The sequence below is a fragment of the Musa acuminata genome, chromosome BXJ2-4 (assembly GCF_036884655.1).
Source record: "Musa acuminata AAA Group cultivar baxijiao chromosome BXJ2-4, Cavendish_Baxijiao_AAA, whole genome shotgun sequence".
Classification (NCBI taxonomy): Eukaryota; Viridiplantae; Streptophyta; class Magnoliopsida; order Zingiberales; family Musaceae; genus Musa; species Musa acuminata.
In genome coordinates, this window is record NC_088341.1 from 35,836,948 (window position 1) to 35,858,651 (window position 21,704).

General features: G+C 44.3%; 3 protein-coding genes, 2 long non-coding RNA genes and 1 pseudogene across 6 annotated transcripts; 3 read left to right on the forward strand and 3 right to left on the reverse strand.

Moving 5' to 3' along the window:
* Positions 1-3,801: 3,801 nt before the first annotated feature.
* Positions 3,802-5,290, reverse strand: LOC135610568 (uncharacterized). Its single transcript, XR_010486207.1, has 2 exons — positions 5,092-5,290; positions 3,802-4,244 (listed from the first exon to the last, which is right to left on the reverse strand). It is a non-coding gene; the product is annotated as an uncharacterized LOC135610568 (long non-coding RNA).
* Positions 5,291-5,673: 383 nt separating this feature from the next.
* LOC135608769 (protein CUP-SHAPED COTYLEDON 2-like) lies at positions 5,674-7,083 on the forward strand. The gene has a single exon (XM_065101808.1). The coding sequence runs from the start codon at positions 5,674-5,676 to the stop codon at positions 7,081-7,083; it is 1,410 nt and encodes a 469-aa protein (XP_064957880.1).
* Positions 7,084-7,716: 633 nt separating this feature from the next.
* Positions 7,717-13,119, reverse strand: LOC135610569 (uncharacterized). Of its 2 annotated transcripts, XR_010486209.1 has the most exons (4): positions 12,040-13,119; positions 11,780-11,925; positions 10,463-11,688; positions 7,717-10,361 (listed from the first exon to the last, which is right to left on the reverse strand). It is a non-coding gene; the product is annotated as an uncharacterized LOC135610569 (long non-coding RNA). The 2 variants fall into 2 exon arrangements; XR_010486208.1 differs by having other exon boundaries at positions 7,717-11,688.
* A 415-nt stretch (positions 13,120-13,534) lies between these two features.
* Positions 13,535-14,944, forward strand: LOC135608770 (protein CUP-SHAPED COTYLEDON 2-like). The gene has a single exon (XM_065101809.1). The coding sequence runs from the start codon at positions 13,535-13,537 to the stop codon at positions 14,942-14,944; it is 1,410 nt and encodes a 469-aa protein (XP_064957881.1).
* Positions 14,945-15,584: 640 nt separating this feature from the next.
* LOC135610571 (transmembrane 9 superfamily member 2-like) lies at positions 15,585-18,385 on the reverse strand (annotated as a pseudogene).
* Positions 18,386-19,719: 1,334 nt separating this feature from the next.
* On the forward strand, positions 19,720-21,129 carry LOC135608771 (protein CUP-SHAPED COTYLEDON 2-like). Its single transcript, XM_065101811.1, has one exon. It carries the CDS (start codon positions 19,720-19,722, stop codon positions 21,127-21,129), a length of 1,410 nt encoding a protein of 469 aa, XP_064957883.1.
* Positions 21,130-21,704: the final 575 nt, after the last annotated feature.

Below are 21,704 nucleotides of genomic sequence, written 5' to 3' on the forward strand. Positions count from 1 at the left end.
TTCAATCTTCCGCTCCAGCTGCAATGCGCCTCCTGGCTCCCAGCTGCTCTCCGCTGCTGTTTTTGAGTAGTCGAACCTTTGATCCGCCAAGCTGCTTCAACTCACCAATGACTCTGACTCTGGTGTGGGGTTGGCTGAGTTGTGTTGATCCTCGTTGATTCCTGCGGATCCACCAAATGAAGGAAAAGACCATCCTTACTGCGCCAGTCTCTCAAAATTTCCACATGCTGCCTAAACTGGGTGGATGCTTGTTGGAGCTTTAACGAGCATCGCCTCGCAAACTTCTGAAGTTTTGGGTCCTTCCTACACAAAATCTGCTCATTGACTCTTCTTTCCGTTAGTTGTCACATCCAAGTAGGTTCGCATCACTTCCGCTTTCGATTGGCATTTCGTTGGGAAATGAGGCGGACAATCTACTCTCAGTAGCACTGATCACCGTTGGTGAGGATTTGACAACTATTGTCTTCCATTATCTTCGAAGGGTCTTTGAACTTGTGCAGAGCTCCTCTGCTGGATAGATAAGAGAACTGGGGTACTCGGTTTCGCCCATTCTCTTAAGAGTTGAGAAGGCAAAGATTACTTGACTTCGCCCGCCTCCTCGAGGTTGTACTTCATGCATCGAGCTGGTTACTAGCCTTCGCCTGCTCTTTGCTCACACTTCTGAAGCACTTGAAGTGTTTGCACTCCTTGCATTGAGTTAGTTACTGTGATTCACCTTCTCAATGCCATCGAACTTCTGGAATGCGGGAAGTTTTCACCCCAACTTGGAGTAATTCTCTGATAGATGAGGTCGCCTCTAGGATTGTACCATCTTCTCCATCAACCCTGCCGCCTACTCCACTGAGTAGCAAAGGTACAGCACCGCGTACTGCCTGCTTCGTTCCTTGGTCGTGCACTCTTGCATGACCCGAAGTCCTTCACTTACGGCTATCTTGATGAGAAACTTGTTGACACCGGTCTTACGAAGTTTCTTGGCCTCTGCCCTTCAGCCTTGTCTCGGTACTTGGAGATTGCCTCTGCATACTCCACCTCCTCGGCCCCTTTCACGACCAAACGCTCTCCCTCCGTGAGAGCAAGGGATCAATGACTTTGACGGAAGTCCCGCCTCTGCGGTACCATGGCGCTGCCATGCCCATGGCCCTACTATCCGTCGCCTCGCATCTGAATCCCTTTTCTTCACGATCAGTAGAGATGTCTCCGTGGCACTCCTCTGAGTCCACCTCCATTCTAACTGATTGCTTGACTATGGGTAGCTAAGTCCCTCTGGACTCATCGTCGCTTCCTCGCCCCTTTCGACCCCCTGCTCCAACACCTCCGTGTTCTCCAAGCAGTCTGTTTGGTCGATGGAAAGACAGACTGCAACTCCCATGCATGGCCTCTGCCATCGCATTGTAGGGTTTGCACCGATTCTGTTCTCCATAGCTTCCTTGGTAGCAACGTTCGCTTACTCGGCCTTGTCCTCTGACTTGCCGGGCTCCCTTAAGCGAATATGAGCTCTGGAGCAGTCCAACTCTCCAGCTGCTTCGATCATACCTCTGCATGATCAAGTCCCTCCCATGGGACTCCCTGGTACTTGCATACGAACTTTTCCCTTGGTGGAACCCAGCCCCCATATGCTGATGACCAAGGTTTTCATCCGATGCAAAATTCGGTGCACGCCCGGAAGACCCGCCTCTGCGGTACCATGGCCTTCACTCCTTGAATCCATAGCCCTTCTTGCCGTCGTGTTGTTCACCAAAGCGGAGCTCCCAGTAGCTCCCGATCATACCTCCATATGATCTCATCCCTCACGGGACCCACTGTCGTGTGTATCGCATTGCCACGAACTGTTCCACCACGATCCGCTGCACCATGTCGCCTCCTGGTGACATCTCCATTGCATTCTGATCCTTGGGGAATAAACTCGAATTGTGAACCCTCAATGTGTGGCCTCTGCCAATACATCGCAGGGTCTCATCCACCTTCGATTTTGTTCGCTCCTTTGGCAATCGACCTTCATCCACCCACTCTTGGGCCACACCTAGATGAAGCACCGCTCTAGGATAGTCCGTCGCCTAGTAGCTCCCGAAGTCCCCCGACTTCGCTGCAATTGATGCACCATTGTCTGGATCCTGGGCCTCTGCCCCTACCAGCACAATCTCCACTGCGCACCGCTTCCTTCATAGCAACTCGAATGGCAACACTGTGGCATATTCTTCAAGAGTACCCGCCTCTGCGTCCTCTTGCCCCGTGCTAAGGCCTTCTGAACCCAACTTCGCCTCCGCAAATTGAGTCGCCTTAGTTCCTCCCTCAAATGCTCCTCCGAGATAAGGTGCATGTGCCCCGAAGCTCCCTTCGTCTTTGGCACCATGCAAGATGAGTCCGCTCCGTCAGAATGAAGGACCCATGGAACAACATGATCCTGCTCTTGCCTCTGCAAGAGTTCATGTCCTTGACCTCTGTCTAAGGAAAGCACTGTGCCTCTGCTCCATGTTCCAACTTCTCTGCTGGCTCCCTTCATGCGGCTTGGGTACTTCGCCAAGTTACACCCAAGTTGCTCCGCTCCTCGTTTTCGCATTGAGTCGATGGTGGCCCTCGTGCCCACCATTCCACGGGTCAGCCCTCCCTTGAGTCCGATCTCATATCGACTCCAAGTGTGCCTTCGATTGTGTTGCTCCCCCACTTGATCTCGCAATGCATCCACCAATGCATTCTCTCGAGCGAGATCATGCGGCAACTCCTCGCTGCTTGCTCGGTCCATTGAGCTTCGTGGAGTTGTTGTTTGTGAGGTACTCTTCCTCAACATGTGAAGTCCGTCTCACATGATTCTCCCTCTGGAGTGCTGAGACTTATCCCGTTGGAGCAACATCTCTCTTCGTTTCGGAGACCACCATCCCCTTGGACTACTCCGATCTGCTAAACAAACTGTGCATTGTTCTGCCTCCTGCAAACGCACTTGCTAGATTGCGACTCCCCGTCAATACAGCCCCCACTGCACCCCTCAAGGTCTAGCAACATGCTGAACTCATTGCACACTTCAGCCGCCTACGGACGTATCCTTCACATGCCGAAGAGAAAGTTTCAATGCTCCATGGTGCCGAGTCTCGGCCGCCTTGGGATGGCCACGAACATTCCGTCGTCCGCATACAAGCCCATGCATGAGTACCAAAATCTTCGAGTTAGCAATTCCCCTCACCTCCGTGAGCTTTGCATAACTCTTTTGGTCGTTGAGCAACTCTTTCCACCTTGCATGGTCTCATTCTTGCCAAGCGCCTCGCTTGCCTAGAGCACCATCAAGTATAGTTGTCAACGTTGAGCCGTAGCTCAAACTCAGCCATCCCAACCTTTGTGCGCTCCAAATTCTTCCAAGCTTGCCTGTTCTCGTGGTGCCTCTTGCGCGAAGGGTTGGCCATTCCTCTGAATGCCAATCTCGGATGCCCGCTCCTCTGAGCGACTCCTTTCCCTACATCTCCATGCCCGTTTTCCCTCAAACGGTCGCGCGTGTGCTGACTGCCCTCAACGCAGCCCCGCTAGGTCCCCCACGTTTGCATGTCAAGTGTTTCTATGAGTGCTTGTCCCGCTCTGATACCATATAACACGGACTTAGCTGGTTTTGCCTAAGTCGTGCGGCACCCTTGCGTGTCCGTCCGCAAAGGTCAGCCTCCCCGAAGCCTCCCATTGTCCCTTAGGACCATCAAAAGAGAGAACGGGTTAGAGAGAACGCCTCAAACGGGATCCACAAGCAAACATGTCCGAAAAACACTTCATAGACAATGCAAATTACAAACAGACTTTACAAGCTCTGAACAGTGGCACAACAAAGGGTAAAATGGTCCATTACAGACCGAAAAGCTCTCGCACGTGTCCACATGACACAACCTTTATTTACAAGCCTAAAGAGGCCACCAACCCAACTAAAATGGGACTTATAAGCCTTCGGCTGCCCCTCTACATGTTTTACAAGGCATGAACATGCCAACAGACACGGACAGATATAAGCATTACATCAAACATCCTGTTTCAAAGTTTGTCCGTGACAGTACGGTGCATCGACCAAACGATCACCATTTAGAACTTCCCCAAGGGTTTCCGTCTTTTCGGTAACATGCTCTAAATCAACAAAGTTTTGTAAAGAGTTGTACACACTAACAAACGTATAAATAGTGTTGCTAACAGACTCATGCAGCTCAGAAGTCGATGGAACAGTAAGGATAACCGAATAACCTGGTGAGCAGAATGGCAAGTCATAGTAACGATATGTCTCGCTGCAGATGCAAAAGGGAAATGACTTTCACATTCAAGAAACACTGAAATGTTAAAAGTAAATGATCCATATCCTAAAACAAGAGCATCATTAAAAAATGCCAAAGACAGGGTCAAAGGCAGCAGAATTAACAGGGCCTGGTAATCTATAAGGCTATTAACAAGCGACCGAACGAAACAGATCCTCACAATCCAACCAGCAGAACTGATACCACTACAATATGAAGCACACCAAAGTATAAAATCCCTGAGATTTAATAGAGTTTGGTTTTTCATAAAAGAAACTATTGAGAAACCAAAATAACAATCGATGGTAAAGGATTGGAAACACGGCTAAAACATGAAGCACTCAAAAATTAGCTTTGCTTGATCGGACTAAGAAATCAAGAAGCATGCCGAAGCGGGAAATCTTTTAAGCTTTGACATGATCCAAGATCACAAATCCCTAATCTTGAATGCGGCATTTGACTTATTTAATGAAAAAGCAACAATCCACGCGAATCAAAATAAGCTTACAAAACAGTAAACGATCGGAGCGACGAAAACACGAAGCATGCGAAATCAAAGACGATTTTTAGCTTTGACGCTTAATGGAGACTTGGGTATTTCTATCGATAAAACAAAAACCACCGACTAAGAGAAATAAAATGAAACTACAAAAGCGAATCATGATCCTGCGTTCATTCTAAATCACAAAACAAGCAAACGGATGATCGCATTCTTGAAGAAAAGCAAGGGACGCAGACAAAGATCTATTCGCTTCAAATGATGCGCAAAATAAAAAAGCAAATTCAGCGACGAAGGAGGAATTCGAAACCGATAATGACGCAAGAATCGAAAGGAAATCACCTGGGGTTGTGGAAAGGTCCGACCTTATTGGCAAATAGGGGGACATGATCACCCTCTTTGTACCTATGATTGGTTCCATCAGCTCCCACCCTCAAACCACAAGCCATTACGAGAAGAACGAACGTAGATAACTCCATCTTCAAGATCCTCGAACCTGAAATCGATCAAATAAAACTCCAAATCAGCCCTAAAATCCATACATTTCGCTGAGGCTTTCTAACCGACGCTCACCTTCGTTCCCGAGCCGAGGAAGACCGAAGGGGGCGATCGGCTCGCTGGTGGATAGGCACGTGCGAAAGTTAATTTCTAATTATACATAAATATATAATGCAACGATAAATTCTAATTAGTCTAATTAATTTGGGGGCTTACAGAACAGGAAACACGCTTCTTGGATTCGATTCAAGAATCGAATCTGTCCAATCCCGCGCGGCCATTGCCTATATAGTCGTATCCCTCTCCTCTCCCACTCTCGCTCTGTCTTCTCGCCTGCCTCTCGCCTCTCCTCTGTTCCATTCTCCTTCTCCTCCTCCTAGTTGATTTCCTCACCTCTCTTCATCAAGAAACCGTTTTTAGTCGTCCATGGATCCCGTCGACGTCGTTCCGAGTGGTTACAGGTTCCTTCCCACGGCGGAGGAACTCGTGGTCGACTACCTCGCCAACTGCGTTGCCGGCACACCGCTCCCTAGCCGCGCTGTCGCCTTCGCCGATGTCTACGGCACCGAGCCGTGGAATCTTCTCTGCAACGGTCGACAGGAGGGCTATTTCTTTGCGGAGCGCAAGCCCAAGAACAGCGGCGGCCCGCGCGTCGATCGAAGGGCCGGCACCGGTTCTTGGACTCTGAACAAAAAGCAAGAACCCGTCAAGTCCATCGTCGACGGGCGCGAGATGGTGGTGGGACGAAAGAGCTTCCTCTCCTTCAACGATGGCCGGCGGAAAAACTCCGGGTGGGTAATGTATGAGTATGAGATGTGTTCCCCGGGCTTCGAGAGACGAGTTCTCTGTCACGTTAAGAAGAGTTCGCATCATGCCATCTCCGGCGGCAATTTCATCAAAAAGGTTGAGTCGACGTTCACGGAGGCCGCGACAGAGACGATCTCCGGCGGCAGCCTCGTTGGGCAGAAGAGAAATAGAGAGGAATCTTCTACTCTCTCAGCAAAAGCATTGACTCCCTCAAAGAAGCCAGCACATTCATTGCAGTCCGACGTCTCACCACCTCCAACCGCGGTGGTGCAACATCCCATATCGGCTCGTCCTGTGACACCCCCGGAGAGTCGTCTTTCCTCGGTCGACTCAGTTGCACCGAACGAAGCCGGAGTCCCATCCGCCGCTCTATCGTCAACGGATGTCGGCGGAGGTGAGCCCTTGATAACTGTGGAAGAACTCGAAGCATTCTTGGCTTCGCCTTCGCCGTCGGTCGATCTTGGCGATGAACAGAACTGCATCGACGATGCTTTCTTCGCCCGAGAGGTTGAAGCCTCCTTGATGTCGGATGACACCGACACAGCCTCGAATACCATCCCGAAGGCCTCGCCGTCAGACCTAGTCGATCTTCTATTGATGCCCGATGACACTCGAATTGATTCGACCACGGTCGTAGAGGTTTCCTCGTCATCGTCGTCGATCGACTTGGTCGCGTGTGAGAAGATGTACTTCACCGACGATCCCTTCTTTTGGAGCCTGGAAGAGGTCCATGCCTTCCTGATGTCCGATGACACCTTCGCTGCATCGACTACGGAACAAATGGCGTGCGTGGACGATGCTCGCTCGACAACCCCGAAAGCGTTGCAAGCCTCGTTGATTTCTGATGGCACCGGCACTGATTCGACCACGGCCGAAGTGGTTTCGTCGTCATCGTCGTACGACTTTGTTCGGTGTGAGCAGACGGAGAACGTAGTCGATGTCGACGACTTCATGCAAGAGATTGATGCCCTCATGAAGTCCGATGACACACCTGTGGATTCGGCAATGATCTCGTGGCTGGAGCAGTAGTCGATGCAGCTTGTATGGAAAATGTTGTTTGTTCATGTATATCATAATACTGGAAGGAAAAGAAAATTCATGTTCATGTAAATATTGGCGACAATAAAGTTCAATTTTCATCCCATGTATTGTTGTTTCCTTCATACGTTGCTGTTTATATGAAATGGTGTGGCTAATGAACTCATAATTTGAGATATCACTGTCTCGTCCTCATGCATCAACATATCATAGTTGGTCACCGTCCTCAGGGAGAAACAGTCATGGGTGGGTTGACCATATAGACATTTGGATGATTGCTGTCACAAAAAATGCTGCCTCTAACCATCATCCGGTAAATCATTTTTATGTGATCCATGTTGTTGTTATTATGTTGATTTAAAGGATACTGATGGATGAAGCCCTCCTGTAGCTGAACAGTGTATTTGATTGTTCATTGACATCACTTTAAACCATGAATGATCAAGAAAAAGAGAACAACATAGCTGCTACAACTGTATTGAAATAGATTTTGTGCACACCATTTCCTCTCATAATCTTGCATATATTTAACAACATAAGCACACCATCGTCAAATTGGCAATGACTACATAATACCAACAAATTGATATTTCAACAGCATAGAGATCATCAGTGAAGATTCAGTTCAAAAAAATCGGTATCTATTCTCTTAATTCGCACACGAACGATAGTCCGATTGCCTTCGTTAATGTTTCGATACAATAGACAGGTTTAGAAGTTTGAGCAAATCTGTACAGCGGATGCCACCATCAATGCCAATCTCCACAACACCAGTTGCACAGGTATGCAGATCCCTTGGAGCATCGCACCATCAGACATCCTCTCCGTGGGCAGCTCCAGCAATCGGGTTTCCTGCATCTAATTTGGCAACAACAGTTGGTCGTGAAGGTGGTGGCGCTGGTGGTTGCGACAGCTTTGGCAGGGAGTTTGAGAGTTTGCCGGATCTTCTTGAGCCGGGTTACAGTCGTGACGTTCTCCATTTCCCGAATAAACTTGCATAGGTGACTGATGTAGTCTGGATATAACTCTAGGTTACAATGACCTCCTCCTTTGATCCATAAGGGATCATACGGTTCTTCCGCTAGTTTCCATAAACCATGTCCATGAAGCCAATTCACTACATCATCTTCGGTACCCTACAAGAAAGACATCCTACTGTTAAAACAAAACATAATCTACCGGGAATATTTATAATGATCATTCTGACACACACATTTTAACTTCTAAATAAGGGGTATCAGTTCACACTAAATACAAGGAATTATTAACAATCTATAACACAAATTGACAACCGGTACATATTCGAACATAAAGAAATGAATGTTAGATTAATTCAACTTCTGTGCAAACCTATAAAGTTAGACAGTGAAAGGAAACACAAGATCACAAAAACTTGAAATGAGTCCTTGGAAATCCAATGAACAACAAAAATACTAAAAATACTAACAAAACTTAGCAGAAATATCTCGATGGCTCTCGCAAATCTAGATCACATTGAGACAAAAACATATGCAACAATGTCTAACAGTAGACTGGTTTTGATTGAGAGTCCAACTGGCACCCCAAACTCCAACCTACCACCCCACACAAAAAATTTAGATCACCCTTAGCAAACCATTTATCTCAAGAAAATAGCCTACATTACCAGTAGATGCTCCATATCCTGAATAGCCATATCTGCATGTTACAAGAAAGCAAACACCATTATATAAGACTTCGAAAGCAACGAAAACAAAAAGAATAAGTCAATAAACAAGTGAAAAACATGTTAAACAAGAATCAGAGAAGTTCAGCTTCCTATTCTTTGAAAGAAAATTTTGGAGGACTCAAAACAAGCATAATATTGAACACATTCCATAAAAAATCTAAAAATTATTTATAAACATTCAACTTTTCATGAGTTTTGCTATTGATATGTTGTTATATTTTCGTATACATCTTCACAAGCACTCGAACGCTGCTAATCATCAAATAATTACATATACATTATAATAAACACCTTCGTCACCTCCCAACCTATTATAAACCGATATAACTATTTGACGCAGAGCAGAAACAAAATTAAGAAATTACTACCAAAAATGAGTCTAGTAAACTAACCTTATAAGGGAGGATGAGGGAAATAAACTCCTTAATAGTGGAGACAACCTTTACAATACTTGAAGATATTGCTTTTTTTATGATTCCATATGCTTAGATGAGGTCATCATTTATACTAGTTCTAGGCCTTGAAAACTAACCAACTTACAATGTGAGATAATTGAAAGAAACATAAAAATTAACAATGTGGGAGAAATAAAGTGATAAGTGGGTAGCTTTAGGCTCTTTGAAACTAGTCTCCTTCTGCTTGTTCCATACTAATCACCTCCAATAGAGAAAAATCTCATCCTCGAGTTTATATCTGAATACAATGGATTCTCATTTGAAAAGGAGTCATATAAGTCTACAACATTGAAGGTCTTTGAATTTCACAATCATCTAGTAAATCAATCACATAAGCATTGTTATTAATTTTCTTTAAGACTTTATGGGGACCATACTTCTTCGACTTTAATTTGTTGTAAGTGCCTACGGGAAATCTCTCTTTTCGCATGTACACCATAACTATATTTTCTTCCTTGAACACCTTTTCTCTCCTGTGCTTATCAACTGCTTCCTTGTACTTGGCATTAGTAACTTTCAACTTCTTCACATTAGCCTAGGTTGATTATACTTGCTCAGCCATGTTGTTAGCTGCTACACACATATCAAGAGTTTTTTGTAGGCAACCAAAATTTAGAACATGCTTCGGCACTTTCTTTTAAACAATAGAGAACAGTGACGCTACAATAAAACTATGAATTATGCTGTTATAGGTAAATTCAGTTTGTGCAAGGGTGAAATCTCATTGTCTTGGTTTGTCACCACAAATACAACGAATCAAGTTTCCAAAAGTTCTATTAGTTACTTACGTCTGAACATCACTTTGTGGGTGTGCTGTGCTGCTAACAAATAAAATTATAGAACTTTTTTCATTAGCAAATAAAAAATAAAATTATATAGAGCGGCAACCTTTATTTTGAGCTGTGCTACTCAGCAGTCAGCTAATACAAGATTTCTGCAGCATATAGGACACCATTCTATTATGGTTCTAGTCAGAAACAGCAAAGTTTGTTTTCATATATACACCCTCAAGCCCCTCAGATGGCATGACATAGATTAGGAAGATCGAAAGATCTAAAAGCTTGTAATTCTCTGTCATACACAGCTGTGACATCCACTTATGATTACTGTTATTCAGAAAATATGATGAATTAGTATTAGATATATGCTAAAACAAATGTAATCACATCTTCAAGAATGGAGAAAATTTTGACATGTCGGGAGTTACCTGCTAAAAAGTTGATTTCGTATGGCACTATAACCACAGCAATTACAAGTCTTTCGTAGCACAAGTTTACTTCCATCTAATGCATTTTTCCTAAGATTCCAATAGAAATTGATCAATGGACAATTGTTGGATTGCGATAGTGTCCTCCACTCAAGTAACTAATATCCACATCAGAAATTTGATGTGTCACTTAAGGTTTTTAATATTGCATTAGATATACAGCTTTTGATAAGGCTAAATCATGTAAGCTTCTCCAAATATGCAAGCGTTTATAACTCTTTGGATCATATATATGAAATCCTCTCATCAAATCCATTTTCAGCTTTGACAACCAATCAATCATCGAAAATCAGTAAGATATTGGCATTTAATTAGCCATTCACTTAGGATGATGAAAAAAAGCATTCAATCGGGTAAAACTCTGACCATCAAACATATGATCAGCTGCAGCGCACTTTTCATTCTTTTTCCATTTAATCTAGCAAATATAAAAGATAGCAGAGTGGCAATGTCTTCCAAATTAGTGGACTTGGTTTTCGTAGAGATGGATAGAAATCTAATTTTAATTTAAGACAAGCGTTCATTCATTTCCAAAGGGTTTTTCTGTTTAGAAGACAATATCAATAATAATAAGAGGGGTCGTTGTTCAACACAAAGGAATCTCCATGTGGTTGCGATATTGAAAAGTAAGTTCTTCACCAGAGATACTTCAGCTTGGTTGACACGATTAAATTCTCAAGGGATATGAATTAAAGATGAACACACAATGTATGGAGGAAACTAAGGAAAGGAATAAGGTATATCTAGTTATCTACTACCCACAAGATAGACGAAAACTTGAAGCCCATGGAAACTCTTGTAAACCGTGTCAATTAAAATGAATAAAATAGCACTAGAAGTTCTTGAAAGATGAATTGAAATAAAACCTTAATGTATGCCATGATTCAAAGACTCTCGACTCAAGACAACTGAATGACAAAAGAGGTACCGCATTTACAAATATGTTCAAGCAACAATTGTCATGGGACAAAAGTATCAGATGATATTAACAGAAATCAGCATTAGAAGAGTTTAGTGAGAGCTCTTACAGCACTAGGAGCTGAGTTCAAGAACCAATAATAGCCGAAAACAATGACTTGTTCTTTGGAAATCGGAAGACGTCACCAAGGATATGTTTCCATCCAGAATACTCTTGATCTTCAAGAGACTCCTCAATGAGAGAATATCTTCATGATGATAGTATTTTAGTGAAAGATGAAAAAGCAAACGTCAGGAAATATGTTTCAAAAGGAAAACCATGGAGTTTATATATCTTACCTTAAAATATCATTTTTGAGCACACGCATGAGAATCGTAGAGGTTTGACTGCTGCTCCTCCAGAAAATTTAATTCGTACGGTGCATCGACCAAATGATCACCATTTAGAACTTCCCCAAGGGCTTCCGTCTTTTCGGTAACATGCTCTAAATCAACAAAGTTTTGTAAAGAGTTGTACACACTAACAGACGTATAAATAGTGTTGCTAACAGACTCATGCAGCTCAGAAGTCGATGGAACAGTAAGGATAAGCGAATAACCTGGTGAGCAGAATGGCAAGTCATAGTAACGATATGTCTCGCTGCAGATGCAAAAGGGAAATGACTGTCACATTCAAGAAACACTGAAATGTTAAAAGTAAATGATAAATATCCTAAAACAAGAGCATCATTAAAAAAATGCCAAAGACAGGGTCAAAGGCAGCAGAATTAACAGGGCCTGGTAATCTATAAGGCTATTAACAAGCGACCGAACGAAACAGATCCTCACAATCCAACAAGCAGAACTGATACCACTACAATATGAAGCACACCAAAGTATAAAATCCCTGAGATTTAATAGAGTTTGGTTTTTCATAAAAGAAACTATTGAGAAACCAAAATAACAATCGATGGTAAAGGATTGGAAACACGGCTAAAACATGAAGCACTCAAAAATTAGCTTTGCTTGATCGGACTCAGAAATCAAGAAGCATGCCAAAGCGGGAAATCTTTTAAGCTTTGACATGATCCAAGATCACAAATCCCTAATCTTGAATGCGGAATTTGACTTATTTAATGAAAAAGCAACTATCCACGCGAATCAAAATAAGCTTACAAAACAGTAAACGATCGGATCGACGAAAACACGAAGCATGCGAAATCAAAGACGATTTTTAGCTTTGACGCTTAATGGAGACTTGGGTATTTCGATCGATAAAACAAAAACCACCGACTAAGAGAAATAAAATGAAACTACAAAAGCGAATCATGATCCTGCGTTCATTCTAAATCACAAAACAAGCAAACCGATGATCGCATTCTTGAAGAAAAGCAAGGGACGCAGACAAAGATCTATTCGCTTCAAATGATGCGCAAAATAAAAAAGCAAATTCAGCGACGAAGGAGGAATTCGAAACCGATAATGACGCAAGAATCGAAAGGAAATCACCTGGGGTTGTGGAAAGGTCCGACCTTATTGGCAAATAGGGGGACATGATCACCCTCTTTGTACCAATGATTGGTTCCATCAGCTCCCACCCTCAAACCACAAGCCATTACGAGAAGAACCAACGTAGATAACTCCATCTTCAAGATCCTCGAACCTGAAATCGATCAAATAAAACTCCAAATCAGCCCTCAAATCCATACATTTCGCTGAGGCTTTCTAACCGATGCTCACCTTCGTTCCCGAGCCGAGGAAGACCGAAGGGGGCGATCGGCTCGCTGGTGGATAGGCACGTGCGAGAGTCGATTTCTAATTATATATATATATATATATATATATATATATATATATATAATGCAACGATAAATTCTAATTAGTCTAATTAATTTGGGGGCTTACAGAACAGGAAACACGCTTCTTGGATTCGATTCAAGAATCGAATCTGTCCAATCCCGCGCGGCCATTGCCTATATAGTCGTATCCCTCTCCTCTCCCACTCTCGCTCTGTCTTCTCGCCTGCCTCTCGCCTCTCTTCTGTTCCATTCTCCTTCCCCTCCTCCTCGTTGATTTCCTCACCTCTCTTAGTCAAGAAACCGTCTTTAGTCGTCCATGGATCCAGTCGACGTCGTTCCGAGTGGTTACAGGTTCCTTCCCACGGCGGAGGAACTCGTGGTCGACTACCTCGCCAACTGCGTTGCCGGCACACGGCTCCCTAGCCGCGCTGTCGCCTTCGCCGATGTCTACGGCACCGAGCCGTGGAATCTTCTCTGCAACGGTCGACAGGAGGGCTATTTCTTTGCGGAGCGCAAGCCCAAGAACAGCGGCGGCCCGCGCGTCGATCGAAGGGCCGGCACCGGTTCTTGGACTCTGAACAAAAAGCAAGAACCCGTCAAGTCCATCGTCGACGGGCGCGAGATGGTGGTGGGACGAAAGAGCTTCCTCTCCTTCAACGATGGCCGGCGGAAAAACTCCGGGTGGGTAATGTATGAGTATGAGATGTGTTCCCCGGGCTTCGAGAGACGAGTTCTCTGTCACGTTAAGAAGAGTTCGCATCATGCCATCTCCGGCGGCAATTTCATCAAAAAGGTTGAGTCGACGTTCACGGAGGCCGCGACAGAGACGATCTCCGGCGGCAGCCTCGTTGGGCAGAAGAGAAATAGAGAGGAATCTTCTACTCTCTCAGCAAAAGCATTGACTCCCTCAAAGAAGCCAGCACATTCATTGCAGTCCGACGTCTCACCACCTCCAACCGCGGTGGTGCAACATCCCATATCGGCTCGTCCTGTGACACCCCCGGAGAGTCGTCTTTCCTCGGTCGACTCAGTTGCACCGAACGAAGCCGGAGTCCCATCCGCCGCTCTATCGTCAACGGATGTCGGCGGAGGTGAGCCCTTGATAACTGTGGAAGAACTCGAAGCATTCTTGGCTTCGCCTTCGCCGTCGGTCGATCTTGGCGATGAACAGAACTGCATCGACGATGCTTTCTTCACCCGAGAGGTTGAAGCCTCCTTGATGTCGGATGACACCGACACAGCCTCGAATACCATCCCGAAGGCCTCGCCGTCAGGCCTTGTCGATCCTCGCTTGATGCCCGATGACACTCGAATTGATTCGACCACGGTCGTAGAGGTTTCCACGTCATCGTCGTCGATCGACTTGGTCGCGTGTGAGAAGATGTACTTCACCGACGATCCCTTCTTTTGGAGCCTGGAAGAGGTCCATGCCTTCCTGATGTCCGATGACACCTTCGCTGCATCGACTACGGAACAAATGGCGTGCGTGGACGATGCTCGCTCGACAACCCCGAAAGCGTTGCAAGCCTCGTTGATTTCTGATGGCACCGGCACTGATTCGACCACGGCCGAAGTGGTTTCGTCGTCATCGTCGTACGACTTTGTTGGGTATGAGCAGACGGAGAACGTAGTTGATGTCGACGACTTCATGCAAGAGATCGATGCCCTCATGAAGTCCGATGACACACCTGTGGATTCGGCAATGATCTCGTGGCTGGAGCAGTAGCTTGGAAAGCTTGTATGGAAAATGTTGTTTGTTCATGTATATCATAATACTGGAAGGAAAAGAAAATTCATGTTCATGCAAATATTGGCGACAATAAAGTTCAATTTTCATCCCATGTATTGTTGTTTCCTTCATACGTTGGTATTTATATGATATTGTGTAGCTAATGAACTCATAATTTGAGATATCACTGTCTCGTCCTCATGCATCAACATATCATAGTTGGTCACCATCCTCAGGGAGAAACAGTCATGGGTGGGTTGACCATATATCAAAGTCAGACATTTGGATGATTGCTGTCACCAAATATTGACTTCTTCTAACCATCATCCAGTAAATCATTTTTATGTGATCCATGTTGTTGTTATTATGGAGATTTAAAGGATACTGATGAAGCCCTCCCGTAGCTGAACAGTGTATTTGATTGTTCATTGACATCGCTTTAAAACCATGAATGATCAAGAAAAAGAGAACAATAGAGCTGCCGCAACTGTATTAAATAGATTTTGTGCACATCATTTCCTCTCATAATCTTGCATATATTTAACAACATAAGCGCACCAACGCCAAATTGGCAATGACTACATAATACCAACAAATTGATATTTCAACAGCATAGAGATCATCAGTGAAGATTCAGTTCAAAAAAACCGGTATCTATTCTCTTAATTCGCACACAAACGATAGCCCGATTGCCTTCGTTAATGTTTCGATACAATAGATAGGTTTAGAAGTTTGAGCAAATCTGTACAACGGATGCCACCATCAATGCCAATCTCCACAACACCAGTTGCACAGGTATGCAGATCCCTTGGAGCATCGCACCATCAGACATCCTCTCCGTGGGCAGCTCCAGCAATCGGGTTTCCTACATCTAATTTGGCAGCAACAGTTGGTCGTGAAGATGGTGGTGCTGGTGGTTGCAGCAGCTTTGGCAGGGAGTTTGAGAGTTTGCCGGATCTTCTTGAGCCGGGTTGCAGTCGTGAGGTTCTCCATTTCCCGAATAAACTTGCATAGGTGACGGATGTAGTCTGGATATAACTCTAGGTTGCAATGACCTCCTCCTTTGATCCATAAGGGATCGTATGGTTCTTCCGCTAGTTTCCATAAACCATGTCCATGAAGCCAATTCACTACATCATCTTCGGTACCCTACAAGAAGACATCCAACTGTTAAAACAAAACAGAATCTACTGGGAATATTTATAATGATCATTCTGACACACATTTTAACTTGTAAATAAGAGGTATCGGTTCACACTAAATACAAGGAATTATTGACAATCTACAACACAAATTGTCAACTGGTACATATTAGAACATAAAACAAAATCACTACTAATAACAGGCTTAAATAGAATCAATGGAGAAGACACAGTTACAAGCTCGATGATTACTAACTAACATTGATCGAGAGATGTATCATGATATCTTAATGTGTCACTGCAGTTATCTTTGAAAATATCGACCTTGGTTCCAAAATGAATGTCTTAATTACCGCCATTGAATGGCTACTCTAGTCTATGTAAATCAATAATAATAAGAGGGGTCGTTGTTCAACACAAAGGAATCTCCATGTGGTTGCAATATTGAAAAGTTAGTTCTTCACCAGAGACACTTCTGTTAGGTTGACTCGATTAAATTCTTATGGAATATGAATTAAAGATGAACACACAATGTATGGAGGAAACAAAGAAAAGGAATAAGGTATATCTAGTTATCTACCACCCACATGATAGACGAAAACTTGAAGCCCATGGAAACTCTTGTAAACTGTGTCAATTAAAATGAATGAAATAGCACTAGAAGTTCTTGAAAGATGAACTGAAATAAAACCTTAATGTATGCCATGATTCAAAGAACTCTCGACTCAAGACAACTAAATGACAAAGAGGTACCGCATTTACAAATATGTTCAAGCACAACAGTATCAAGATGCAAAAACAGACTGCAGTGTCTATGCTAGACCAACTGAATGGTAGAATTATCTAGTACAAAAGAGAAGGCCAGATACTTACCTCCACCACCACCCATGATCCTCTGCTGCAAGTTGGAAATATGTCAATGCAACAGTGATGAACGCTGTGCCAATTATAAGAATGATGAAAACAATAAAAAGCATACTATATATTGTATATATGTTGTGACCCCACACTCTAGCAAATATATAGTACAGTTCTACTTGTACATAGATGGCACTAAAAGGAAGGAATCCTGCCATTGCCATCTGAGGTTGGTTCCTCGATACCATGCCAAATCAGGAATTTCTCTTGGGTGCTTGTTGGTATGGCATGGAGCTTGGAATTCAGTTATGCTGCTTTTACCGGCAACCCTACCCAATATGAGCAAAGGGGAAGTAACCAATGCCCATATAAGTAGAATCACAAGGATGGTTCCAAATGGCAGAGCTGCAGTTGCGCTATATGTAATAGAAACAGTGTTCCGGAAGAAGAAAGTCAAGAACAAGGGACCACAAAATAAGCAGCCAGTCAACAACAAATTCCTCACCTGCAGTCAAATAGAGGCAAAGATAATTAACCCATGCAGACTACCAGTGGTATGACTAGAAAATAATGCTGAAGCAACTTCTTACCCAATTAGTCCCTTCGAGCTGCATATAGAAGGAGCTCGCTGTGTAACCAGCGATACCAGAAGTCAGAGCATAGATGACAACAAGAGCTGTGTAAAGGGCTCCCCGATTGTATGGGTAGAACACAACAACAAGTGCAAGAAGGAAGATGAACATTGTACTAGTCATGAGACAAAAGTAGCAGATGATATTAACAGAAATCAGCATTAGAAGAGTTTAGTGAGAGCTCTTACAGCACAAGGAGCTGAGTTCCAGAACCAATAATAGCTGAAAACAATGACTTGTTCTTTGGAAATCGGAAGACGTCACCAAGGATATGTTTCCATCCAGAATCCTCTTGATCTTCAAGAGACTCCTCAATGAGAGAATATCTTCATGATGATACTATTTTAGTGAAAGATGAAAAAATAAACATCAGGAAATATGTTTCAAAAGGAAAACCGTGGAGTTTATATATCTTACTTAAAATATCATTTTTGAGCACACGCATGAGAATCGTAGAGGTTTGACTGCTGCTCCTCCAGAAAATTTAATAAGTACGGTGCATCGACCAAACGATCACCACTTAGAACTTCCCCAAGGGCTTCCGTCTTTTCGGTAACATGCTCTAAATCAACAAAGTTTCGTAAAGAGTTGTACACACTAACAAACGTATAAATAGTGTTGCTAACAGATTCAAGCAGCTCAGAAGTCGATGGAACAGTAAGGATAAGTGAATAACCTGGTGAGCAGAATGGCAAGTCATAGTAACGATATGTCTCGCTGCAGATGCAAAAGGGAAATGACTGTCACATTCAAGAAACAATGAAATGTTAGAAGTAAAAGATAAATATCCTAAAACAAGAGCATCATTAAAAAATGCCAAAGACAGGGTCAAAGGCAGCAGAATTAACAGGGCCTGGTAATCTATAAGGCTATTAACAAGCGACAGAACGAAACAGATCCTCACAATCCAACAAGCAGAACTGACACCACTACAATATGAAGCACACAAAAGTATAAAATCCCTGAGATTTAATTGAGTTTGGTTTTTCATAAAAGAAACTATTGAGAAACCAAAATAACAAGATGGTAAAGGATTGGAAACACTGCTAAAACATGAAGCACTCAAAAATTAGCTTTGCTTGATCGGTCTCAGAAATCAAGAAGCATGCCAAAGCGGGAAATCTTTTAAGCTTTGACATGATCCAAGATCACAAATCCCTAATCTTGAATGCGGAATTTGACTTATTTAATGAAAAAGCAACTATCCACGCGAATCAAAATAAGCTTACAAAACAGTAAACGATCGGAGCGACGAAAACACGAAGCATGCGAAATCAAAGACGATTTTTATCTTTGACGCTTAATGGAGACTTGGGTATTTCTATCGATAAAACAAAAACCACCGACTAAGAGAAATAAAATGAAACTACAAAAGCGAATCATGATCCTGCGTTCATTCTAAATCACAAAACAAGCAAACGGATGATCGCATTCTTGAAGAAAAGCAAGGGACGCAGACAAAGATCTATTCGCTTCAAATGATGCGCAAAATAAAAAAGCAAATTCAGCGACGAAGGAGGAATTCGAAACCGATAATGACGCAAGAATCGAAAGGAAATCACCTGGGGTTGTGGAAAGGTCCGACCTTATTGGCAAATAGGGGGACATGATCACCCTCTTTGTACCTATGATTGGTTCCATCAGCTCCCACCCTCAAACCACAAGCCATTACGAGAAGAACGAACGTAGATAACTCCATCTTCAAGATCCTCGAACCTGAAATCGATCAAATAAAACTCCAAATCAGCCCTCAAATCCATACATTTCGCTGAGGCTTTCTAACCGATGCTCACCTTCGTTCCCGAGCCGAGGAAGACCGAAGGGGGCGATCGGGTCGCTGGTGGATAGGCACGTGCGAGAGTCCATTTCTCATTATATATATATAATGCAACGATAAATTCTAATTAGTCTAATTAATTTTGGGGCTTACAGAACAGGAAACACGCTTCTTGGATTCGATTCAAGAATCGAATCTGTCCAATCCCGCGCGGCCATTGCCTATATAGTCGTATCCCTCTCCTCTCCCACTCTCGCTCTGTCTTCTCGCCTGCCTCTCGCCTCTCCTCTGTTCCATTCTCCTTCTCCTCCTCCTAGTTGATTTCCTCACCTCTCCTCGTCAAGAAACCGTTTTTAGTCGTCCATGGATCCCGTCGACGTCGTTCCGAGTGGTTACAGGTTCCTTCCCACGGCGGAGGAACTCGTGGTCGACTACCTCGCCAACTGCATTGCCGGGACACCGCTCCCTAGCCGCGCTGTCGCCTTCGCCGATGTCTACGGCACCGAGCCGTGGAATCTTCTCTGCAGCGATCGACAGGAGGGCTATTTCTTTGCTGAGCGCAAGCCCAAGAACAGCGGCGGCTCGCGCGTCGATCGAAAGGCCGGCACCGGTTCTTGGACTCTGAACAAAAAGCAAGAACCCGTCAAGTCCCTCGTCGACGGGCGCGAGATGGTGGTGGGACGAAAGAGCTTCCTCTCCTTCAACGATGGCCGGCGGAAAAACTCCGGGTGGGTAATGTACGAGTATGAGATGTGTTCCCCGGGCTTCGAGAGACGAGTTCTCTGTCACGTTAAGAAGAGTTCGCATCATGCCATCTCCGGCGGCAATTTCATCAAAAAGGTTGAGTCGACGTTCACGGAGGCCGCGACAGAGACGGTCTCCGGCGGCAGCCTCGTTGGGCAGAAGAGAAATAGAGAGGAATCTTCTGCTCTCTCAGCAAAAGCATCGACTCTCTCAAAGAAGCCAGCACTTTCATTGCAGTCCGACGTCTCACCACCTCCAACCGCGGTGGTGCAACATCCCATATCGGCTCGTCCTGTGACACCCCCGGAGAGTCGTCTTTCCTCGGTCGACTCAGTTGCACCGAACGAAGCCGGAGTCCCATCCGCCGCTCTATCGTCAACGGATGTCTGCGGAGGTGAGCCCTTGATAACTGTGGAAGAACTCGAAGCATTCTTGGCTTCGCCTTCGCCGTCGGTCGATCTTGGCGATGAACAGAACTGCATCGACGATGCTTTCTTCACCCGAGAGGTTGAAGCCTCCTTGATGTCGGATGACACCGACACAGCCTCGAATACCATCCCGAAGGCCTCGCCGTCAGGCCTTGTCGATCCTCGCTTGATGCCCGATGACACTCGAATTGATTCGACCACGGTCGTAGAGGTTTCCACGTCATCGTCGTCGATCGACTTCGTCGCGTGTGAGAAGATGTACTTCACCGACGATCCCTTCTTTTGGAGCCTGGAAGAGGTCCATGCCTTCCTGATGTCCGATGACACCTTCGCTGCATCGACTACGGAACAAATGGCGTGCGTGGACGATGCTCGCTCGACAACCCCGAAAGCGTTGCAACCCTCGTTGATTTCTGATGGCACCGGCACTGATTCGACCACGGCCGAAGTGGTTTCGTCGTCATCGTCGTACGACTTTGTTGGGTGTGAGCAGACGGAGAACGTAGTTGATGTCGACGACTTCATGCAAGAGATTGATGCCCTCATGAAGTCCGATGACACACCTGTGGATTCGGCAATGATCTCGTGGCTGGAGCAGTAGTCGATGCAGCTTGTATGGAAAATGTTGTTTGTTCATGTATATCATAATACTGGAAGGAAAAGAAAATTCATGTTCATGTAAATATTGGCGACAATAAAGTTCAATTTTCATCCCATGTATTGTTGTTTCCTTCATACGTTGCTGTTTATATGAAATGGTGTAGCTAATGAACTCATAATTTGAGATATCACTGTCTCGTCCTCATGCATCAACATATCATAGTTGGTCACCGTCCTCAGGGAGAAACAGTCATGGGTGGGTTGACCATATAGACATTTGGATGATTGCTGTCACAAAAAATGCTGCCTCGTCATACAAAAATAAATATTGACTTCTTCTAACCATCATCCAGTAAATCATTTTTATGTGATCCATGATGTTGTTATTGTGGAGATTTAAAGGATATTGATGGATGAAGCCCTCCTGGAGATTTAAAGGATACTGATGGATGAAGCCCTCCTGTAGCTGAACAATGTATTTGATTGTTCATTGACATCACTTTAAACCATGAATGATCAAAGAAATAGAGAACAACATAGCTGCTGCAACTGTATTGAAATAGATTTTGTGCACAC